The following is a 24,367-nucleotide window of genomic DNA, read 5'->3' as shown; positions in this document are numbered from 1 at the left end:
ACGGACTTTCTTCTCTAGTTTGTACAATGCAGGTTGTTTGTAGGTTGTATACTGACTGTATTGTATACACCTTATTTATAAGTTTGTTCTTTACACACATGGAGGTATAGTTTTTTTTTAACAAGTTGATCACAATCAATTGCAGTATACAGTAAAAGCAAACAAAAAATGAGATTTTTTTTATTTCCATTTATATCGTCATAAACAGCAGTTCAATGCTTGATAACTTTTTAATATCATAATATAATATTAATAAAACAGAGATAGATAGCCGAGGCATCATACATAGACTATTCGACCATTTTCTCACATTATTTCCTAAATTATTTTCAAAATATATGTCTCAAATTAAACATTATTGGCCTCATAAGTATTTCCAATAATAATTTTTTTGAATGTTTTTTTAAAATATAATTCATAAATTATGACGATGTTATTGATTACGTAATGTATTTTCACCTTTGGTCAAAGGTCAGATAAGGCCGATATTTAGTTTGCATATAATCAGTCGTGTTTGTGCATCGCGGTGAGAGAACCTTGGCCTCTTAAATCTTTTTAAATCTTCTTTCCGAGCTGTAGCGAGTAAATGCAAAGCCTTATCAAGTTATATCAGAATATAATACCTTGTATAGACCATAACAGGTAAAGAACAATTATTTATATAGTTTTTCTAATGAAATTTAAGCTAGGCCCTAGGCCCTCTTACCTATAGAAAGAAGTAAACTGACTGAGACTTGTATTGTATTGCTGAACCAGCAGCGAAGCGCGTTCTTTTTGTTTGTAGTTTAGTAAATAGTAGGCCTAGCCTAGGCCTCGGCCAGTGCACTCTTCTTCTACTACTGTACCCATCCATAGTAGTGTAGTAAAGGGATACCGTCTTAGTCAGTATGCCTAAAAATATGTTTTGTTGATTGTGTATCAAAGCCTATTATAATGTAAATATGTATTTTTGCTGGATTTATGGTTATTTTATGTTGTAATAATAATAATTTAGTACATTTTTAATGTCGAAATACAGATTAGGTGATAATTTTAACTTTTTTCTGTAAAGAAAAATATACACAGGTTAAATTCTACTACTAGTGCACATGTTAATATGCACTTAATATAATTTGTCAGTATATAATTCACGAGCCTACTGAATTAGTATGCCTGCATAATACACAAAACAAACACAAACATTTGATTTAAAACAATATTTGTGTTTTCAATATCAGTTTATTTCAGAAACAAAGTCCATATACACATACTGTACTAGCCTATTCATATTTACTTTAAACATACAAATTGTCATTGTATATTTACCTAATAGGCCTACTGTATAAACAGTATAGTAGCCTATACATTTTTTATATATATTTTTTTTCCTATCCTTAAATTAAAACAAAACTTCTTTTGTTTATTAGTTTATAATATATATTGATTTATTTGAAATTCACACTGATCAATTGAGCCCATTCTTTACTGATTGATTATTTATGCCACTTCTGTAAAATAGTATGATATGTATGAATGAATGAATAAAATGAATAACTTATTAATCAATTTCACAGATTATTTGTGGTCACTAACCATTTTAAAAAGAAAGTTTTTGTTGCATTTGCTTTTAACTACCCACTTCACATCCTAGTTCAGGATATTGAGAAATCTTCTTTGTTTTCAAATTTATTATTTCAAGCTTGGTGGAAAACCGTTATGCTTCAAAGGTCTTTTGTGCCTAGCTTATTTGGATAAACAGACCTTCAATTTATTTATTTTTTTCTAGAGATCTGATGAAAAAATTCTGGTACTGTAAAATTGAATTAAGAAGGTTTCAGTCTCTAGAAGAACAATGTTGCCGCACCATTGTCATGTATTTTATATTGTTGTTTGTGCCTGAAAATTGAATATTTAAAACAAATATATAATTGTTGGGTCAGTCAAGACTGAAATGAATAATTTTTAAAAAACATTAAACAAACAAGAAACAAACAATAACAATATATAAATACAGAAAAATAGAGACAATTTAATTTCTAATCTATACTAAAGTGTATAATTGAAATTGATGTGAAAAAAATCATATCTGAAATCACTTGCTGGATGATACTCAATAACAAATAAAACTTTTGTTTTTACGCAGGCAGGGTGGAAAAATAACGTGGAGCATTATGTTGCGTGTGTTTGGCATACTAGGAATCATAGTGCTACTACTAGTATTACTCTGGTCATGGGGCTGGGAAATAGCGAAGGAATTCTACACAAAACCAGTGACATTTGAAGGAATCCGACATCCAAATGATCAGAAGGCTCCCTATCCTGGTGGAAATATGGACAATCTATGGTGGTTTGTACATGTATGTATTATTTATGGCATAACATTGAACAACTTAAGGTTTTATGTGTTGTGTATTGTATGGTGGAAGTTCCTCTCTATCCTAAAGAGTTCTTAACTACTAAACAAATACTGTGTAAACACTACTGTATTGTCTACAGGACTACTATCAGTACTCTAATAGATCCCAACTTTGAAATGTGAAATATCAGAAGAATTTATTAAAGCTTAGCAAAACAAGAGAGGGTGCTACAAAAACATCAAACCATAGAGACACACAACAAATTTCAAGTATTGCCATCTACAGTTAAACAATGCCAGATAATTTCCAGATGTGGCAATGGTGGAATTTGCGCGGAGTCTCTCTTACCTTTAGTTAACAAAAGGGTCTGATGGTAGAGCCTCATAGGCTAGGGAGACAAGAGAAAAACTGAAAATTTCGAGAACCTTTTGCAATTATCAGGAAACCTAGGTAGTCCGATTACTAAAGTTAGCATTGTGTTTTAGTAAAAAAAAAGTGCACACGTTTGTTCTCTTTTACAGATATCAGACATTCATCTATCAAGATTTAAAGATCCGTCAAGGACTGAAGAATTTAAAGTGTTTTGTAATGAGGACTTGAATGCAATAAATCCTCCTTTAGTACTTGCAACAGGTAAATAAATTATGCTCTTATTTACAGACATTAATTACACTGTAATTACTCGGTCGTATAGTCAGGAAAGATGGTTTGGAGAACCTATTATTGACTGGAAAGATAGAAGGAAAGGGGAGCAGGGGTTGAAGACGAGTAATGTGGATGTAATTGAGTGGTTAACAGAAAAAAATGCAAAAAGGAGTGGACCTGAAGAGAAGCAGAAAATTGTGGCAGAACATGATTGCCTACGTCCGAGAGAGTCTTTTTCTATGTGATTTTTTTTTTCTTGGGAACAACATAGCATGGCGTACAGTAACATCCCTTTCCAATGATATAACTTACTGTAGGACATAGATGTAACACTATCAGGTCATTCCACCTCTACAGACGTGTGGTTCTCAACTTATCAGTCGTTTTTTATATTTTATATAGGTGATTTAACAGATGCTAAAAAACCTGATCACATTGGCTCTGAACAATATGAAATAGAATGGAAGTCATATTGGAGTATATTAAAATTAGCAAATATACCAGAAAGAACGCATTGGGTTGATGTCCGAGGAAACCATGGTAAGAGGATTTAGGCTAGGCAATCTATCTAAAAAAACAGCCCAAAGTGAAACAAAAAACAGAGATTTTTTTTTAACTGGTCACATATGATGAGGAGATTTCATTCATCCCAATGAAAATACCAGCTTTCAAGAAATTAGAAGCAAACAAACGATATTGCTGGTGTGCATGCGGTCTAAGTAAAAAACAGCCATTCTGCGAAGGGAGTCACAAAGGAACAGAATTTAAACCAATCAGATTAAAATTTGATAAACTATTTAAAATTATAAATTAATAAGTAGTTATCTCAATGCTTATTTTAAAAATAATTTTGATGTTGTCTAAAAGTAGATGACCATATAAGGAAATATTTTTCATAATTTTCAAAAGGAAACAAGGAAGCAAGTATTATATTCAAAACAATTGATTTAACAGAAAACAACACATAAAAATTATAGCAATTTGATAAATTTCTGGAAACTAATCCTCGGGAAGAGATTAAATTGGAAAATTTGTATTGTTATTTAATTTTTCCTTTGATGAAATTATTTTAACCAAAATTAGGTGTGATTTTGGGAATTACAAAGCAGTCATACGCTGGCTATTTGAAACCTGTATCTAAATCATTTGAGGGCAAAACAAAGTCTCTAGGGACATTTTAGTCACATTGTGTATGCAAACATTGAGAAATGGGTTCAAGAGTCAAATGTTGTACTTCTCTCTGACTAGTAGTTTTTGAGATATAGTAATCCTGTAGATTCACCCTAATTTGCATATTTAAGCTAATTTGCATATCATTGAGATGAGTGACAGAGGTGTGATGCTCAAATTTTATATGTGACTATTTAAAAAATAAAAATGTCTGTTTGCAATAGTTTCACACAAAATGATAGATTACCTAGCCTAATTCAGTTTGTCTGGGAACCTGTCAGTCAGGCTTAAACAGTTTGAGGAACCTTTCTAAAGAGAAACGGTCGCTAGTTTCAATTGATATAAATAATATTTTTATTGTTTATTTGTTTCAGATTTATTTCATGTTTTATCCAAAAATGATGATAGTAGCTATTTTAGGTAAGCTTCCATTTATTTATCAATAGATTTTATGAATCAATTTAAAAATGCTTTTGAACAGAGTGTAAAGAAATGTCTCTTTCGCTATCACAGCTATTTTCCAGTTTCTATTGTATGTTTTTATCTTTTTCTCTTTATCATAGAAAGTATTCCATTTCTGGCCAAAAAGGTGATGTTAGCTCCTTCGTAGTAGAAAAAAAGTTTTCGTTTGGTACATATTCTTTTGTGGCAGTTGATGCTCTGTTAGATCCAGGCCCAGGAAGGCCATTTAATTTCTTTGGCGCAATAGAAGAGGTAAGAACAAATATATAAATGCTTTATGTGTGAACCAGGAATGGTATGTACTGAACCATGACCGGTCTCTGGTAGTTATGTGTGAACCAGGTTATGGTATGTACTGAACCATGACTGGTCTCTGGTGCTTATGTGTGAACCAGTTTATATGGTGTGTACTGAACCATGACTGGTCTCTGGTGCTTATGTGTGAACCAGGTTTATTTGGTGTGTACTGAACCATGACTGGTCTTTGGTACAAAAACCTATTCAAACTACAAATACAGAGTTTGAGGAAATTTTTAGCACTGTACAAAGTATTAGAAAGCAAACATGCATTGAAACTTTTTTTTTTCATGGTAGCTGTTAGCAACAGAAATGTCTTTTCCTGATGTGACATGATTCAGTGCAATTATGATTGTGTGTATTTCATTGCTTGTACAGTAATATGCATTTAACTTTTATACTCAGAAGTTACAAACATAATCATATTAAGTTTACATAAGAAAAAGAAAGTAATTATATTTTAAATTATAAATATAGCACACGTGACGGCAGCAAAACAAAGTAAATTGTAGGTTTTTATTGCCTTTGGCAAACTTTACTAGACATTCAGTTTCGTTTAACCATTATTAGGAGAAATACATACAGTTAAAATATAGGAATCTGTTTACTCGAACCAAGTTATCAAAGAACAAAGAAGTTGAATCCAATTCATTAAACTTAGAAATGATGTTGTGTCTAATGGCGTTTATCAGTTTGCTGTTTGCCAAAGCTGTTACAGAAGAACAGGACGTTAAGTTTGATTCACGGTATTACTCCAACAAAAAAAATGGGATACAAGCTGTTAAAATCATTCCGTCAAGTAAAGAGTTCAATGTTTCATATATTGTTGGCAACAATAGCTCCCAACAATACTCATCAAGGCTGACACAAGTAAAATGTGAAATCTTCATCTCCTTCAATGTACAAAAAGATGTTGGATTATACACCTGCCAAGATGACGATAATCAGTATTTTCTGATTCCTTCACGTGTTGTACAAATGGATACACTATATTCTAATTGGAGAATTGCCTGTGAAGATTTCATGGAGTACATCATAGAAGGTGAAGAACTAACAATCAAATGTAAGGTGAATCAGATAAAAAAACAGAACAAACAAAATAAATTGACAATTGGATGGATCCAAGGAAAAAACAACATTACAAAGTCGTATAATTTAAATAGGAACACAATGAGTTTTAATCAGACCTTTAAAGGGTATGAACGGGGAGATGGTATATTCTTTTACTGTATTACAAGAAGTATGTCTTCGATGATTAAAAACCATCGGTGCTATACAATGCTTTTAAAAGTTTATCCTAGACAATTAAGAGTTAAAATAAAGAAAATGCATGAACGTTGCTTTAAGTGTGAGGCTATAGGAGGGTTTGGTGAGGAACACTATACTTGGATGTTAAATGGACAAAACTTAAATAATTATCATGGCAATGAAAGATGCTTCAACAATTTAACAGCTGGTGATTATGTTATAAAGTGTCTGGTGACAACTAATGCTCGAAGTAGTTCTGATGAGGAAGAATTTACTGTGAAAGATGCCAATGAGAATGCCAACATCCTTACCATAACACTGACATCAACTATAGTCATTCTGTTGATAGTGGTGTTCATTCTCATCTACCTACTCAAGAGAAAATCTGGCACAACTCCACAACCTGCTGGAAGTAATGCGAGAAACAGCACCACTATGAATTCCGTCCGTAGGCCTACTATTAACATTCCCCCTACAACTGATGATGGAGTCTACTGCACAATTAAAGATACAACAAAGAGTGCCGAGACTAACTACATCTACAGTAGGCATACGAATGCAGATGCAGGCAATAACTGCAGAGAAGGAGTTAGCAAAAAAGATGCTGAAGTACCACATGATTATTTTACATTGGAGAATTAATCAGGACCTTTTTTTGAAAACTCACAATATTGCATCGTTGGCAAAATATTAAAACCAAACTCAACTAAATTTGATATAAACATATTAATTATATGTAGGTTCATATCATTAAAAGAATTATTATGATCATGCCTGATCAGCTATTTAGCATATCAGGCCCCAAGCACAGATTAAAGAAACAAAAACCTATTCAAACTACAAATACAGAGTTTGAGAAAATGTTTAGCACTCTACAAAGTATTAGTAAGCAAACATACATTGATAGACTAACAGATAGTTTCAATACGTTTTAATCTTAAGCTATTTTGATACATATTATAGTTTTTAGACAAAATATATAATGTGTAAATATAACAAAATATGGCAATATATAATATCAGTTTGTTAATATCTAACTAATACTTTCTGTGTGTGTATTATTTTAACTTGTTTTTTTTAATGTGCCCTGAATTTGTTTAATCCTAAGTTATTACCTGAAAGTGCATCCTAATAGTTGAGTTTTCGGATAATAGTCTGTTTAAATAGTCTTACAAAAAACGCATTTGCATTAATATTAAAATACAATGTTAACTAAAATATGTTGTTTGTGCTTGATTATTTTGGATTCCACTATAATAATCTGTCATTTCATGATTGCTGCAGCAAGAAAAAAAAAGTGTGATATTGATATTTGATTGGAATATAATAATAATAGAAGGTAAAAGAGAAAAGGGCAGACCTCATATGAAATGGATTGATGGTGCGTGAACCAGGTTATGTTGTGTACTGAACCATGACCAGCCACTGGTGCTTATGTGTGAACCAGGTTATGTTGTGTACTGAACCATGACCAGCCACTGGTGCTTATGTGTGAACCATGTTATGGTGTGTACTGAACCATGACCAGCCACTGGTGCTTATGTGTGAACCAGGTTATGGTGTGTACTGAACCATGACTGGCCACTGGTGCTTATGTGTGAACCAGGTTATGGTGTGTACTGAACCATGACTGGCCACTGGTGCTTATGTGTGAACCAGGTTTATATAGTGTGTACTGAACCATGACCAGCCACTGGTGCTTATGTGTGAACCAGGTTTATATAGTGTGTACTGAACCATGACCAGCCACTGGTGCTTATGTGTGAACCAGGTTTATATAGTGTGTACTGAACCATGACTGGCCACTGGTGCTTATGCGTGAACCAGTTTATGGTGTGTACTGAACCATGACTGGCCACTGGTGCTTATGTGTGAACCAGGTTTATATAGTGTGTACTTAGCCATGACCAGCCACTGGTGCTTATGTGTGAACCAGGTTTATATAGTGTGTACTGAACCATGACCAGCCACTGGTGCTTTATGTGTGAACCACGTTATGGTGTGTACTGAACCATGACCAGCCACATGGTGCTTATGTGTGAACCAGGTTTATATAGTGTGTACTGAACCATGACTGGCCACTGGTGCTTATGTGTGAACCAGGTTTATATAGTGTGTACTGAACCATGACCAGCCACTGGTGCTTTATGTGTGAACCAGGTTTATATAGTGTGTACTGAACCATGACTGGCCACTGGTGCTTATGTGCGAACCAGGTTTATATAGTGTGTACTGAACCATGACTGGCCACTGGTGCTTATGTGTGAACCAGGTTTATATAGTGTGTACTGAACCATGACTGGCCACTGGTGCTTATGTGTGAACCAGGTTTATATAGTGTGTACTGAACCATGCCTGGCCACTGGTGCTTATGTGTGAACCAGGTTTATATAGTGTGTACTGAACCATGACTGGCCACTGGTGCTTATGTGTGAACCAGGTTTATATAGTGTGTACTGAACCATGACTGGCCACTGGTGCTTATGTGTGAACCAGGTTTATATAGTGTGTACTGAACCATGACTGGCCACTGGTGCTTATGTGTGAACCAGGTTTATATAGTGTGTACTGAACCATGACCAGCCACTGGTGCTTATGTGTGAACCAGGTTTATATAGTGTGTACTGAACCATGACCAGCCACTGGTGCTTATGTGTGAACCAGGTTTATATAGTGTGTACTGAACCATGACTGGCCACTGGTGCTTATGTGTGAACCAGGTTTATATAGTGTGTACTGAACCATGACTGGCCACTGGTGCTTATGTGTGAACCAGGTTTATATAGTGTGTACTGAACCATGACTGGCCACTGGTGCTTTATGTGTGAACCAGGTTTATATAGTGTGTACTGAACCATGACTGGCCACTGGTGCTTATGTGTGAACCAGGTTTATATAGTGTGTACTGAACCATGACTGGCCACTGGTGCTTATGTGTGAACCATGTTTATATAGTGTGTACTGAACCATGACTGGCCACTGGTGCTTATGTGTGAACCAGGTTTATATAGTGTGTACTGAACCATGACTGGCCACTGGTGCTTATGTGTGAACCATGTTTATATAGTGTGTACTGAACCATGACTGGCCACTGGTGCTTATGTGTGAACCATGTTTATATAGTGTGTACTGAACCATGACTGGCCACTGGTGCTTATGTGTGAACCAGGTTTATATAGTGTGTACTGAACCATGACCAGCCACTGGTGCTTATGTGTGAACCAGGTTTATATAGTGTGTACTGAACCATGACTGGCCACTGGTGCTTATGTGTGAACCAGGTTTATATAGTGTGTACTGAACCATGCCTGGCCACTGGTGCTTATGTGTGAACCAGGTTTATATAGTGTGTACTGAACCATGACTGGCCACTGGTGCTTATGTGTGAACCAGGTTTATATAGTGTGTACTGAACCATGACTGGCCACTGGTGCTTATGTGTGAACCAGGTTTATATAGTGTGTACTGAACCATGACTGGCCACTGGTGCTTATGTGTGAACCATGTTTATATAGTGTGTACTGAACCATGACTGGCCACTGGTGCTTATGTGTGAACCAGGTTTATATAGTGTGTACTGAACCATGACCAGCCACTGGTGCTTATGTGTGAACCATGTTTATATAGTGTGTACTGAACCATGACTGGCCACTGGTGCTTATGTGTGATCCAGGTTTATATAGTGTGTACTGAACCATGACCAGCCACTGGTGCTTATGTGTGAACCAGGTTTATATAGTGTGTACTGAACCATGACTGGCCACTGGTGCTTATGTGTGAACCAGGTTTATATAGTGTGTACTGAACCATGACCAGCCACTGGTGCTTATGTGTGAACCAGGTTTATATAGTGTGTACTGAACCATGACTGGCCACTGGTGCTTATGTGTGAACCAGGTTTATATAGTGTGTACTGAACCATGACTGGCCACTGGTGCTTATGTGTGAACCAGGTTTATATAGTGTGTACTGAACCATGACTGGCCACTGGTGCTTATGTGTGAACCAGGTTTATATAGTGTGTACTGAACCATGACTGGCCACTGGTGCTTATGTGTGAACCAGGTTTATATAGTGTGTACTGAACCATGACTGGCCACTGGTGCTTATGTGTGAACCATGTTTATATAGTGTGTACTGAACCATGACTGGCCACTGGTGCTTATGTGTGAACCAGGTTTATATAGTGTGTACTGAACCATGACCAGCCACTGGTGCTTATGTGTGAACCAGGTTTATATAGTGTGTACTGAACCATGACTGGCCACTGGTGCTTATGTGTGAACCAGGTTTATATAGTGTGTACTGAACCATGACCAGCCACTGGTGCTTATGTGTGAACCAGGTTTATATAGTGTGTACTGAACCATGACTGGCCACTGGTGCTTATGTGTGAACCAGGTTTATATAGTGTGTACTGAACCATGACTGGCCACTGGTGCTTATGTGTGAACCAGGTTTATATAGTGTGTACTGAACCATGACTGGCCACTGGTGCTTATGTGTGAACCAGGTTTATATAGTGTCTACTGAACCATGACCAGCCACTGGTGCTTATGTGTGAACCATGTTTATATAGTGTGTACTGAACCATGACCAGCCACTGGTGCTTATGTGTGAACCATGTTTATATAGTGTGTACTGAACCATGACCAGCCACTGGTGCTTATGTGTGAACCATGTTTATATAGTGTGTACTGAACCATGACCAGCCACTGGTGCTTATGTGTGAACCATGTTTATATAGTGTGTACTGAACCATGACCAGCCACTGGTGCTTATGTGTGAACCATGTTTATATAGTGTGTACTGAACCATGACCAGCCACTGGTGCTTATGTGTGAACCATGTTTATATAGTGTGTACTGAACCATGACCAGCCACTGGTGCTTATGTGTGAACCATGTTTATATAGTGTGTACTGAACCATGACCAGCCACTGGTGCTTATGTGTGAACCATGTTTATATAGTGTGTACTGAACCATGACTGGCCACTGGTGCTTATGTGTGAACCAGGTTTATATAGTGTGTACTGAACCATGACCAGCCACTGGTGCTTATGTGTGAACCAGGTTTATATAGTGTGTACTGAACCATGACTGGCCACTGGTGCTTATGTGTGAACCAGGTTTATATAGTGTGTACTGAACCATGACCAGCCACTGGTGCTTATGTGTGAACCAGGTTTATATAGTGTGTACTGAACCATGACTGGCCACTGGTGCTTATGTGTGAACCAGGTTTATATAGTGTGTACTGAACCATGACTGGCCACTGGTGCTTATGTGTGAACCAGGTTTATATAGTGTGTACTGAACCATGACTGGCCACTGGTGCTTATGTGTGAACCAGGTTTATATAGTGTGTACTGAACCATGACTGGCCACTGGTGCTTATGTGTGAACCAGGTTTATATAGTGTGTACTGAACCATGACTGGCCACTGGTGCTTATGTGTGAACCATGTTTATATAGTGTGTACTGAACCATGACTGGCCACTGGTGCTTATGTGTGAACCAGGTTTATATAGTGTGTACTGAACCATGACCAGCCACTGGTGCTTATGTGTGAACCAGGTTTATATAGTGTGTACTGAACCATGACTGGCCACTGGTGCTTATGTGTGAACCAGGTTTATATAGTGTGTACTGAACCATGACCAGCCACTGGTGCTTATGTGTGAACCAGGTTTATATAGTGTGTACTGAACCATGACTGGCCACTGGTGCTTATGTGTGAACCAGGTTTATATAGTGTGTACTGAACCATGACTGGCCACTGGTGCTTATGTGTGAACCAGGTTTATATAGTGTGTACTGAACCATGACTGGCCACTGGTGCTTATGTGTGAACCAGGTTTATATAGTGTCTACTGAACCATGACCAGCCACTGGTGCTTATGTGTGAACCATGTTTATATAGTGTGTACTGAACCATGACCAGCCACTGGTGCTTATGTGTGAACCATGTTTATATAGTGTGTACTGAACCATGACCAGCCACTGGTGCTTATGTGTGAACCATGTTTATATAGTGTGTACTGAACCATGACCAGCCACTGGTGCTTATGTGTGAACCATGTTTATATAGTGTGTACTGAACCATGACCAGCCACTGGTGCTTATGTGTGAACCATGTTTATATAGTGTGTACTGAACCATGACCAGCCACTGGTGCTTATGTGTGAACCATGTTTATATAGTGTGTACTGAACCATGACCAGCCACTGGTGCTTATGTGTGAACCATGTTTATATAGTGTGTACTGAACAATCAATGACCGGTGCTTATGTGTAAACCATCTTTCACCCAACCATTTTTTGTGATTTTTGAAAAATGTTAATAGTTAAATAAAGATTTTAAAATTGTTCATAATATTGTGTGATTTTTCTTGTAGCCCGAATTAAAGAAAATTGAAGATCTTTCACAAACAACTTTAAAAAGCAACCAAACCGTTTTCTTTGGTCATTATCCAACATCCATCATCGTAACCGACCATGCACGACTATCAAATATTTTGCAGTAAGTGTTCTTCCATTAATTTAAGAGTTAAAATGTAGAAAATGCATTAACACGTTCACTGCCACGGCGTATTTATACGTCAAAAATTGCGTGTCGCTACTTGCCAAGACGTAATACTACGTCAAAATCGTAGCACTTTTGTATTGTATGTAGATCGCTGGCAGTGGTGACTGGAACAGGAATTATCGCATGGCAGTTTATGAATGATGTACGTAAACGATAATCTAAAAATAAATGTCATATGTTTGTTTGTGTTTATTCCCTCATGCATTGAATATGGCGCCCTCACACTCAATATAATCATCTCAAACGGGACTTGGCACTGGGACAGAAATTACGGAAAATGCCTTGGCAGTCAATGTGTTAATTAATTAATTTAATATTAGGCCCAGTACCTACTATGTATCTTGATTTTCATCAGAAATGGAATTGCGTACTTGTGCGGTCATTTGCATAACCTCATGGGTGGTGTCAGTGACATGCAAACGTTGCAGCGGACTGGGTCGTTAGAGCTTGAGGTCAAGGACTGGAAGGTCAATCGCATGTAAGACATAAAAACACATTATTTTAAATGTTGTCACATTATTTAACCCTTTCAAATAAAATGAATTACTAACTATTTTAATTTTTTTTCAGATACCGGGTAGTGGCGTTTGACCATGATATGTTATCATTTGCTGAAAAACGTTTTGGTGAATGGCCTCTCGTTGTCATCACAAACCCTAAAGCAGCACGTTTTATGGCGCCAAAACATGAACCATTGGGGAAAATTCAGCATTCAACGCATATACGGTATGTGTATTCATTTTTGGTGTGATGTGTCCAAATATGGTAGTGATATGACATCATCATGTCTATATATGGGCACATCACATAAAGTTTGATAGTGGAGACAGAGCTTTAAACTTAAATATTTTTTTTCTACTGCAGTTTGCTTGTATTTTCACCCAATAAGATTGTCTCTGTGACTGTGTTTATAAACGAAGAGCAAGTAGGCCAAGCGGAACATGTAGAAGGACCACTATATGTATTACCATGGAAACCAAACAATTTCGCAGAAGGGATGCATAATATGAAAGTTATTGCTAAAGTAATATATACTTTTTTAATATAATTTGGAATAGCAAGGAGGCACATATCTGCCTTTGAAAGTACAAAGATCTAACCTCAAAGTGGAGATTGATTTGATGTAATGGTAAGGTACTATCGTGTGAGCTTGAGGGTTTGAGACTGTCTCATGTTGTTGGTATCCTCAGGCAAAATGCTTTACACTCATTGCCTCGCCCTTCAGATGGGATGTAAAGCTGTTGGTCATATGTACATAAAGTGCATTATATAGAACTACAGTAGATTGACAACATGCACTATTTAGGGCAATCTATTTCATTTTATTTTAGGATTCTGCAAATCAAGTATCAGAGTCTAGTCAAGAATTTTCTATGGATGGCAGCCGACCTCTACAGCGGCTAGCTGGGGCAATCGTACTCATGACGGATATTCCAGCATTGGTGAGTTATGACGTATATAGTTGAATTTTGGGTGTCTAGAAAACTCAGATCTGACTTTTCTAGATGCATGCTAATTCAATAGTCTTTCTAAAAGCATTTTTATTTATTCATCATCTTCTGTACTCTGGAACCATTTCAAAGATGCATGTCCAAAAATGGTAGTTAACCCCATTCTGTCTTTACACAAGACCAAAGCCCTGCCCATTAATGGGTCTTTAACACCTGTTTCGGTTCGGAAACCGACAAATAAAATCGATCGTCAATGGTTTGTTTTCATGTGCCTACGCGAACAACGAAATATTGGTGTTCAATTTTATTTGCCAGGGCAGGTGTGAAAGACCCTTAGTGCAGTATATCAATCTTTTGTGGATCCTGACCCTGAGTACATCTGCTTAAAAAATAACTGAAAATTATTATAATTAAGTATATATATATTAATTGTCTATTTTAACTCCTTTATAACAGTTCCTATCTCTGTATGTAATTGAAGTTTTAGTACTAGTCATTCCACTAATTGTTATACGAAGAAACACAAGACCAATACCAAGTAAGTGATACATACATGTTTTTAATAAAGAAAATAATATTTAGTCTTGTGTATCATTTTGTTTCGTGATATTTCCTATCGCTAAGAAGGCAGACAGTAGGCCTAGCCTGACTACACAAAGAAGCCTAAGCCCATGCTATTTGTATGCTAATTACATTTTTGTGCAGCACACATAACGAAATGTCAACACATCTCTCACAATTCAGTGCACATCTCCCACAATTCAGTGCACATCTCTCACAATTCAGTGCACATCTCCCACAATTCAGTTCAAATTTCCCACAATTCAGTGGCAATCTACAATAATTCAGTCCAGACCTGAAGATTATTAAATGCAAATATTTGAATGAATAAAGTAGACTTATTGCATTCTTTTATTTTACATTATCAGCAAGATGCAATTTTCGTGTTCATCACGATTTCTTCTTCTATCTACAATTCAGTGCAAATCTCCCACAATTCAGTGTTGCATTCTTTTATTTCAGATTACCAGCAAGATGCCATTTCCAAAGCCTTAATATACCTTGTTTATCACGATTTCTTCTTCTATCCACAATTCAGTGCAAATCTCCCACAATTCAGTGTTGCATTCTTTTATTTCAGATTACCAGCAAGATGCCATTTCCAAAGCCTTAATATACCTTGTTTATCACGATTTCTTCTTCTATCCACAATTCAGTGCAAATCTCCCACAATTCAGTGTTGCATTCTTTTATTTCAGATTACCAGCAAGATGCCATTTCCAAAGCCTTAATATACCTTGTTTATCACGATTTCTTCTTCTATCCACAATTCAGTGCAAATCTCCCACAATTCAGTGTTGCATTCTTTTATTTCAGATTACCAGCAAGATGCCATTTCCAAAGCCTTAATATACCTTGTTTATCACGATTTCTTCTTCTATCCACAATTCAGTGCAAATCTCCCACAATTCAGTGTTGCATTCTTTTATTTCAGATTACCAGCAAGATGCCATTTCCAAAGCCTTAGTATACCTTGTTCATCACGATTTCTTCTTCTATTCTTTGCTGTTAATGGGACTATATCCAGCAATCGGTACGTCTTGTTTAGTGCAATTCAATGTTGACTGTCAAATATTTATGATATGAATACATAAATTGTAGTCGATGCCAAATATTTTGAATTTTTTGTGAAATATTGGACTGACTTGACATTGCAATAGAGGGGCATGTCTACAATATAAATTAGCCAAAATTTTGCAATCAGAATTCAGTTTATATGTACAGTTTATTATACTCTATAGTTTAGAATCTATCTCCTTTAAAGTTTACTTTTTCTTTATCTATTCTACACTCATGTTTTCTTTTAAAAACTTTCTGTTCTTTCTCTTTATCCCTTTATTCACTTGAAAAAGTTTGTACCAATTATTATCTTTTATATTTATAATTTCACATTAAATGATCCTTGACTGTTTTCAGGCCCATGGATATTTGGTCAGATGGTACAAGATAGAGTTGGAGTTTCCTTATTGTATGGTATTTATGTTGAAGGTAAATGGATTCCAGAAAAGTTTTCATATACTATAATATTTATGGATGTAAGTATATTCCTAATTAATATTTGTGACTAGTTTTTAAAAAAGATAAAATGTTTTTGAATCACAGCCTCACTCTCTAATAAACTAACAATTTTTATGTAAATGTTATAGTTGACACATATTTAGCCTTTCAGACATTTAGAAAGCTTTTGACTTGCGACGACCAAAGTACGTCATATTTATTCATTGTGCGCATACAAGGATATTGGAACTCACTCCCCCCACCTCAGAACAGTTTTGATGATTTCTAGGTCCAGACGACAACCGACGACACATCGGTTGCCGCAATTCGAAAGCTTCCTAATGTCAAAATAAGTCATCGGCATTGAGACAAATGATTAAAATTTTATTAATTGTTTTCTTTTTTTATTTAAGATGCTACTAATTCAACTACCAATAACAATTTTTCTTGCTGTTTGCATTTCGTATCGTAAAAATCAAACGATTCAACGTGTGCGCTTCAAATCCGGACCAATAGTACAATTTGTGAAAAACGTTTTTAAAGTGGTTGGCGGGTTGGTTTGTCACGCTCTATTAATTCCCGCAATTATATGGCAGTGGTATGAATGTGTATGTATACGACGATGCTATGGTACACTCGGATTATTCTTATCGCCAGCATTTTTATGGCGGTTTGTTCTCTTCTTTGTACTCATTCTCCAAGCTTATGTAGTCGGTAGAAAACAGACAAATCCGGGTAACGGAAAGTCCTAATCGTGGGAAAGATTGCTGCCAAAATTTGGAAAAAAACAACTGTATTTTTTACTTGTTGTGGATATATATTGAATCTTGTGTATAATGTGTATGGAAATTTGTCTTTTTCATAGCAAAAAAAATCCTGAAAATTATATTTTTAAGTGGATTTCACACTAATGAACCGTATCTCATCTCTCTGAACACATCAGTTTGACTGATATTTCTAAAGCACTGTCTACACTATCAAACTTTATATGCCCAAATATGGTAGTGATATGCTTAAATATGGTAGTGATATGATGTCAGGAGGGAAATCGAGTGCGTATATTTTTCAGTTTAGCCAATACATATAGAAGGAAATTTTTGTGTATGTTTTGATGTGCTTTTTAATATAAGTTCCAAATTTATTAAATAAAATATTTACATAATTCCAAATTAAATGCAATTTTTATTCATGTGGAATAGTAGTGATAGTACTGTCGGAAAAGTTGGCATATCGCCTTTTTTTTTTATTGTAAAATGTAAATTATATACATTAAAAGTGGGACGAAATGTCCCTGGGCCGAAAACGTCTCCGGGTCTACAGTACAATTTGATGCTCATCTAAATAGGGTTTAGTTTTAGTGTAAGGTAAAAGTATGCAAGATAGCAGGACATTATTTTAGTTTTTTCAGTGTAGTGGTCCCTAATATAGCTGGTTCCTAATCAAGGGTGATTCTGAATTGGGACCAAACCAAGAACCACTTACCCCTAAAGTGTGGTTTGATTAATAATTAATAATAAAATAAATGTGTATACTAATTTGTTTGATACAAAAATAGATAATAATAATAATAGTTTCATCTGGTATGAATCTAAAAATTAATTTTTTTATGAAATGATAATTTTTACAATAATTTTAGATTGAATCTTTCTTTTAGGCATTTTGATAAAGATAGTACCTGTTTATAATACTGTATTCTCTAATAAATAAAAAATGTATATTAAGATAATAAAATAATATACAATGATTTGATGTAATATGCAATATAATTAATGAAATACTGCCAGGTACCAAATATTGTAATTGGAATAATTAACAGGATATCATGTATTCAATTAATTAAATATTATTGTAAATTATATATTCAATTCAATTAATTAAACGCCTTTCAGATCCGATTGTGTTTCACTTTTTAGGGTATGTGCGTTTGGTGTTGGTTAGTTGAAAAAAGAACTAGTGTTATGCGAGCACTCTTTTCAACGACAAACAGATCGCAGCTAGTCGTGATTACCCATACCACATGCGTCCCACTATTCAAAGTTGAAAGAGGAACTTGTGTACGTGAGCACTTTTGTCAACATGACCAGAACCTAGTCATGATTACCCATACCCACACGCACTCCACTATTCAAGGTTGAAAGAGGAACTTGTGTACGCGAGCACTTTTGTCAACAGATGATCGCAGCCAGTCGTGATTACCCATATCGCATGCACTTCACTATTCAAAGTTGAAAGAGGAACTAGTGTATGCGAGCACTTTTGTCAACAGCAAACAGATCGCAGCTAGTTTTGATTACTGATACCGCATACGCCCCACTATTCATAGTTGATAAGAGGGACTAGTGTACGCAAGCACACAATTCATGGAAAGCAGCTCCGCTCGGTCAAGAGCATTAAAGTTAAGTTCCGTGTCGACCTTATAATTAGAGATTTTTGTCCAACAAATGGAATTTCAAAGGAATACTAATATTTATTCAACTAAATAATTTAATCAATTCTTGACATAAATTAACATTTTTAGAAAGGTTACACCTTTATAAAAAACAGTTTATGGCATTATTAATTATTATTTTAAGCAAAAAAAATTACATATTTTAGAATTTTCTACAAGTAATTAAATTTGCCACTAGACTGAGAATTAAGATACTGAAAGGTTACTCTATTATCACTGTTATGTTAAAACTAAACTAGAAATCAAAATATTGTTTAATTAATACTTTGTAGCCTTATATATCAATGACATAAATAAAACTAACATAAATAAAAATTATTATAAATACATAAGTATAAAAAATTGTGTTAGATAGCACATTGAGTTGTTTTATTCCAGAAGTCCAGTGACATGCAAGTTGGTGTAAAGATACATTTTAAAAGTGAATATAAAAGAAAGAGATATAGGCAGAGTAAATAAAACAAAATCAAGTAGGTTGGTATAGGTATACCCATATCAGGTGACAGGCATAGCTCGACAGGCATAGCTCATCATGTGATCTTATATTCCCAGAGTTTTGCTAGGTGACCCCACTAATGACCATAAAATTTAAGAGCTATTTATCGCAATTACTTATGTGATATACCGCAAGCACTATTTGCATTTATGCTGTTTTACTTGGCTAGGTAGCGAGTCTATAAAAAAGTTACAATAAAAATGCCCCTTAAGCCCCTATCTTTATTTCTAATAATCGTGTAGCAACAAAAGATATCCCGGTCAGTATTACAGCCTGGTCAGTTATTAGCATGGGCCTATGCATATAATATGTCATAGTGACCAGGCCAATATTAAGGCCTGATCAGTTAGCATGGGCCTATGCATATAATATGTCATAGTGACCAGGTCAGTATTAAGACTTGGTCAGTTGCCATTGGCCTATGCATACAATATGTCATAGTGACCAGGTCAGTATGGCCTGATCAGTTACCATGGGCCTATGCATACAATATATCATAGTGACCAGGACGATATAGTAGAGTCATTTTGGGCTCCCAATCATCTGGAAAGTCGTGCTGATTGGCTTTCTCTGTACTGCCACGATCTAAGTAAACAACACGTACGCCAACTTGTAGTTTCGAGCTTAGCGCTATTATGTGTATATGATCACTTTCTTTGGCCATTGGTTCTACTTCCTAAAATAAATCAAATTTTTAATTTAGTTTGTAATAATATATTAATGTTAAAGTGTCATTTTTTTTTTTGTATGTACAGTAATTATTTGTTTATTTAGGGGTTTGTGCAACAAGAAAGTGTTTCTTTATATAATGATCTTTTTTCTCTTTCTTAAAAATATCTATCTTGCATTATTAGCACTGCAGTATTTTCTCATCCATTTTCCCATTTTCCATGGCAGTACTCTCACCTATCCTTAACGGGAACAACACAATATGCCTTTTGTAATTTTGGATGCTTTTTCAGCAATGACAGCAGAACATAAGAAACCAAGAATATTATGAATTTTTATTTATTTTACTTACTTGATGACAGAACTCTCTTACAGTTCTATTACCCTCGATAAAACTAGCATAGAAATCGGCTTGCTTTTGTAACTGCCCTGAAGTTAATAATCTAAGATACACTACAATGTAATCTGACGTAGATTGATCGTTAAATGTCATCTGTATATCTTCTATGGATGGATGCGTTTCTACTTGATCTATTACTTCCATAAACTGGATAGGAAAACAAAAATTAGGTCACTTATGTGTTATCGGCTCAGTATCAAAGGTCAATTTGGTGTTATCGGTCCAGTATCAAAGGTCACTTTGGTGTTTTCGTTCCAGTATCAAAGGTCACTTTGGTATTATCGGTCCAGTATCAAAGGTCTCATTTTAAAGGTCACTGGTATTATATGAATGATATCGGTTAAAAACACTCAATCCATTGCATGTTTTAACCGATTATTGTGGAGCAGTTTTTAGCTGCAACACAAATAGCGATTGTTGACCACATTTTGACCTCCTGTCAAGTATCAAAGGTCACTTTGGTATTATATGTCAAGTATCAAAGGTCACTGGTATTATCGGCCCAGTATCAAAGGTCACTATTATGTTATTACCTGTCTAATATCATAATAGGCAAATGTTCTAGTATTAGTGTTTCGTATCGTATGTGGTGCCAGTATCATGTTATGGTAAGGTCAGGACTAATGGTCTATGATACAGGCATCACATGTGATACATAGGTTACACTGTATTATAGAATTTGCCTATTGTATGATAAAGAAAAAATTAAAGATACATTAGCAAGAATCTGCTAGGACAGCATTATATTTTGTTGTTAACATATACTTACTGTTTCATGGAATTCTTCTATCGTAAATGTTGGAAAACCAAGACTAACTAATTCATCCTTACTTTTTAAAGCAATTTCTTTAAATCTGTGAATAAGAAAAATATTAGTAATGGCGTGTGGCGCAGTGTGTTGGACGTTGGACTACCGATCGTCAGACCTAGGTTCGAATCCAACTCTCGCCGCATTGCTTATATCCGTAGGCAAGATACTTTACTTACGTTGCCTCTCTCCACCCAGGTGTATAAATGGGTACCCAGTTAGATCTAGACACAACTTTGCGCTGGTTACCGGCTGCATTATGGGAGTATGTTTCTATACGTGTTTGATCCCAAAAAAATACTGGGGTAATAATGCTTGTAAAGCGCCTTTGAGCATGATTACTCATGAAAAGGGCGCTATATAAATGTGGTATTATTATTATTATTATCAACATTTGTAGGAGGTAAAAAAAACATGTCTTTTGGAGGTATATGTAGAACATCACTAACCTGTGCAATTCTTCCTTGTCTGAGAGTAGATATTCCATATAAGCATATCCAAATGATCGGAAAAAACAGTTACCATCTGGTCGCGATTTCCTAACATGGTGATATCGCCCTCTAAGTTCCTGATAAATGAAAAATACAGTAGTTTGTAATTATCGTAGTGTACTATACTCTGGTCTGTGTGTTTTGTATATTTAATGATCAGGACATGTTTTCCTGAATTTTTATTGTACATTATTAAATAGTCAAGCTCACCCTAATCTTCTGTTGGTAAACTTCATCATCTGCATATTGCTCAAGTAAAGATGACAAGTCTTCTTTTGCGCCAATCAAGCCAGTGTTTTCTTTGATCTAATAAGTAATCAACCTCACTACTTTATTGTATTGTAGGAAAAAAGTATTTTTAGGAATATTAAGATGACAAAGTGAGGCTATTGTAATGTTTAGTAGCTTCTATTTTATTAATTTTATATTATATATTTATATTAAATTTTTTGAGTTGGAAAACCTTATTAAAAACTTTTAGGTAATTATTTGTTACATTATATAATATATAGGCATATAATATTATATGTTAACCAAGTAAAAGTAAGTGTTGTTAATGAATCATGATCAATAATATTAGTACTATTTTTATAAATAATGAGTATGAGAAATTGCAAAATATGTATTTTAATATAATATACCTCATTCTGAATTCGATCTTCTTGGGCAATGATGTCTTCATCTTTGGCTCTCCCTGTTAATTAATAATCAATTGAAAACTGGTAAGTAGAGTATAGAAAAAGAAATGATGATATGAGAGGACCTAGGCCTAGGCCGACCTCTTGCTATTGATGATATTGGAACTTTCCGCTACCTACTGCTAATAGGCATTTGTAGGCCTACGATATATGCACCCATTGTCCTCTCGTACACGCTCATTGACCGACTTTCCGAACATAGGCCAGGCTTAGCTTGGCTGGTCTCTCAGAGCTTCGCAAACACCATGCATAAATCACATCTAATTTCTCACTTCTCACTCAATAAATAGCTTTCTATTATAACTGTAATTTAGCACTGTTTATTCTAAAAAACACTCACCAACATCTGATATTATATCTGGCTCAGATAACTTAATTTTCTTTTTGTTATCTATACTCTCTGCATCTAAATTCTCATTGTCTGCCATCTTATTTATTTTGCAAACTGTTTTTTTTGTTTTGATCATCGACGCTGTTCCGGTTTTGTGTCAAAGGTAAACATTTTATTTTGATTGACGTATTGACGCATGTTGATTGACTGGCGTGGCTCACGCCTGTCAAACTGAGGGTCCTCCAAATAGATGTTCTAATGTTCACTACAAAATCTAACTCTAATTTGGTGCACGTTTTACGATTGTGTATCAATGTTGGATAGATAATATAATATGGTGGTCTTCTATAATTATTATAGGCCTACTTTATAATAACCAAAAGTTGGATCGAAAAGAAAATGTTGTTACCTGAAAAAAATTATGCAAATGGTCAGATTAGCTGCCAGCCAATGGGTTGTTGGTTATTTAACCGTTTGTTTTGTCTTTTATATTAGTGCAACATTATATTATTCGGGGTTTTTTCTGGGGAAGTGATTAACTTTATTAAAAACTACAAAATGGCCTATTCAAAATCTGATTTTTAAATCTTCATTTTCATGTTTTTGGATGGACAATAGCCTTTTTAAAGATGGGAACGAAAATAAAAGAGTAGGCCTACAATTCACCAATTAAAGACCACTTTTTATTTTCGTTACTAATAAAAAAAACTGCAGAAGTTTTTTTCTGATTTTCGTCCTTTGGAACACCTTTATGGAAATATCTTGACGGGACAATATTTTTTCACGTCACAAAAACAACAAATAATACAAAAATAAATCGTATTCGTGGTTTTTAGTAAAAAATGAATCTTCATAATAATTTGAATTTCATTAGTTTTTTGTCTATGCATGACAGTTTTCATTGGTATTGGCCTTGGCATGTTCAATCATATATACTGTATAACATTGCTTTCCTCTTCAAATCAGTTACGTGTTTTCGCCATATAAAGCCCCCGGGAATTCCCCCTTAAAAACACACGTGCATCATCGTACCACGCACATACGGAGTAGGCCCTACGTCAAATTATTGGCATGGAATTATGGTTAATTAATTGCCGTAAAGGTTCATAATGAAGTTAGTTTACTTAGGTCAATATTTTTTTGTATGGGACACCCAATGTGTCGAGTTAGTTTCATAATAATTATTCTGAAATACACAGATTTTGATAATATTAAATTATATTCATCGGAATAATACACGCGTTTAACACGCGAGTAAATGGTAATGCATGTTTACCATATTTTAATACAGTATTCTAACAAGTGAGCCTCCTATCATAAAGAACATTCTCTCCCTGTACTTAAGTGAACGTTTCCACAATACGCCTCTCTGATTGGTTGAGCGCAATTTTCTTCCATCTCTCTCCCTTTTTACAAAGGTGGTGAAAATAATAAGTGCCGATGGTTGTCTGTTTCTAAAAAAGTCTATCATCATTATGTGAGTGAAAATTCGGTGATAATTTTGGACCATTTCGATGACATCTTGGGCTGGAAGTGAGTACAATTTCCCTGTATTTAATTTCTGTAAACACACCTTGCATTTCGGATGATATTTGTGTATCAAATCGCTTTCATTCATGTTGTCATAGCCGGGTGAGATTGGATGGACGGGATTCTCTCCGTGGTCGGCGGCGCGATTTTATTGGGAGACAGATCTCCACTGTACGTAGTTTTGGTTGGCAACCGGTTTCCACCAGTGATCTTAGTTTTCAGTCTTGGAATTAAATATCT

At 35.4% G+C, this 24,367-nt stretch overlaps 3 protein-coding genes across 7 annotated transcripts in view; 2 read left to right on the top strand and 1 right to left on the bottom strand.

Annotated features, from left to right (window-relative positions):
* The first annotated feature begins 517 nt into the window (after positions 1-517).
* LOC140059906 (transmembrane protein 62-like) lies at positions 518-18,901 on the top strand. 2 transcript variants are annotated; one of them, XM_072105888.1, is made up of 15 exons: positions 518-642; positions 2,123-2,336; positions 2,858-2,969; positions 3,384-3,521; positions 4,526-4,571; positions 4,715-4,865; positions 12,556-12,680; positions 13,102-13,224; positions 13,317-13,472; positions 13,611-13,770; positions 14,078-14,188; positions 14,654-14,735; positions 15,693-15,791; positions 16,175-16,293; positions 16,669-18,901. In XM_072105888.1, the coding sequence occupies exons 1-15, from the start codon at positions 587-589 to the stop codon at positions 17,005-17,007; spliced, it is 2,031 nt and encodes a 676-aa protein (XP_071961989.1). In that variant the 5' UTR covers positions 518-586; the 3' UTR covers positions 17,008-18,901. The 2 variants fall into 2 exon arrangements, with proteins under 2 accessions (XP_071961989.1, XP_071961990.1); XM_072105889.1 differs by lacking the exons at positions 16,175-16,293; positions 16,669-18,901 and having other exon boundaries at positions 15,221-15,704.
* Positions 18,902-19,041: 140 nt separating this feature from the next.
* Positions 19,042-22,695, bottom strand: LOC140059945 (ubiquitin thioesterase OTUB1-like). The gene is made up of 7 exons (XM_072105948.1): positions 22,607-22,695; positions 22,210-22,262; positions 21,779-21,874; positions 21,527-21,645; positions 21,039-21,123; positions 20,222-20,416; positions 19,042-19,876 (listed from the first exon to the last, which is right to left on the bottom strand). Exons 1-7 carry the CDS (start codon positions 22,692-22,694, stop codon positions 19,679-19,681), a joined length of 834 nt encoding a protein of 277 aa, XP_071962049.1. The 5' UTR covers position 22,695; the 3' UTR covers positions 19,042-19,678.
* A 1,321-nt stretch (positions 22,696-24,016) lies between these two features.
* LOC140059919 (regulator of G-protein signaling 7-like) overlaps positions 24,017-24,367 on the top strand; it is a 45,861-nt gene continuing 45,510 nt past the window's right edge. For all 4 annotated transcript variants that reach the window (XM_072105910.1, XM_072105908.1, XM_072105906.1 and 1 more), the window contains exon 1: positions 24,017-24,130. The gene's annotated coding sequence lies outside the window, so the exon portion shown is untranslated. The remainder of the gene's footprint in view (positions 24,131-24,367) is intronic.

This window comes from Antedon mediterranea, chromosome 10, assembly GCF_964355755.1.
Source record: "Antedon mediterranea chromosome 10, ecAntMedi1.1, whole genome shotgun sequence".
NCBI classification, from domain to species: domain Eukaryota; kingdom Metazoa; phylum Echinodermata; class Crinoidea; order Comatulida; family Antedonidae; genus Antedon; species Antedon mediterranea.
This window is presented reverse-complemented; position numbering and strand designations above follow the sequence as displayed.

Coding starts and splice junctions, on each gene's coding strand:
- LOC140059906 (XM_072105888.1), top strand. CDS start 587: ATGCAAAGCCTTATCAAGTTATATCAGAATATAATACCTTGTATAGAC. Junction 13,225..13,316: donor GACTGGAAGGTCAATCGCAT/GTAAGACATAAA, acceptor ATTTTTTTTCAG/ATACCGGGTAGTGGCGTTTG. Junction 13,771..14,077: donor ATATGAAAGTTATTGCTAAA/GTAATATATACT, acceptor ATTTTATTTTAG/GATTCTGCAAATCAAGTATC.
- LOC140059945 (XM_072105948.1), bottom strand. CDS start 22,694: ATGGCAGACAATGAGAATTTAGATGCAGAGAGTATAGATAACAAAAAG. Junction 21,124..21,526: donor GACAAGGAAGAATTGCACAG/GTTAGTGATGTT, acceptor TCTTATTCACAG/ATTTAAAGAAATTGCTTTAA. Junction 19,877..20,221: donor TAAGAGAGTTCTGTCATCAA/GTAAGTAAAATA, acceptor GATTTATTTTAG/GAAGTAGAACCAATGGCCAA.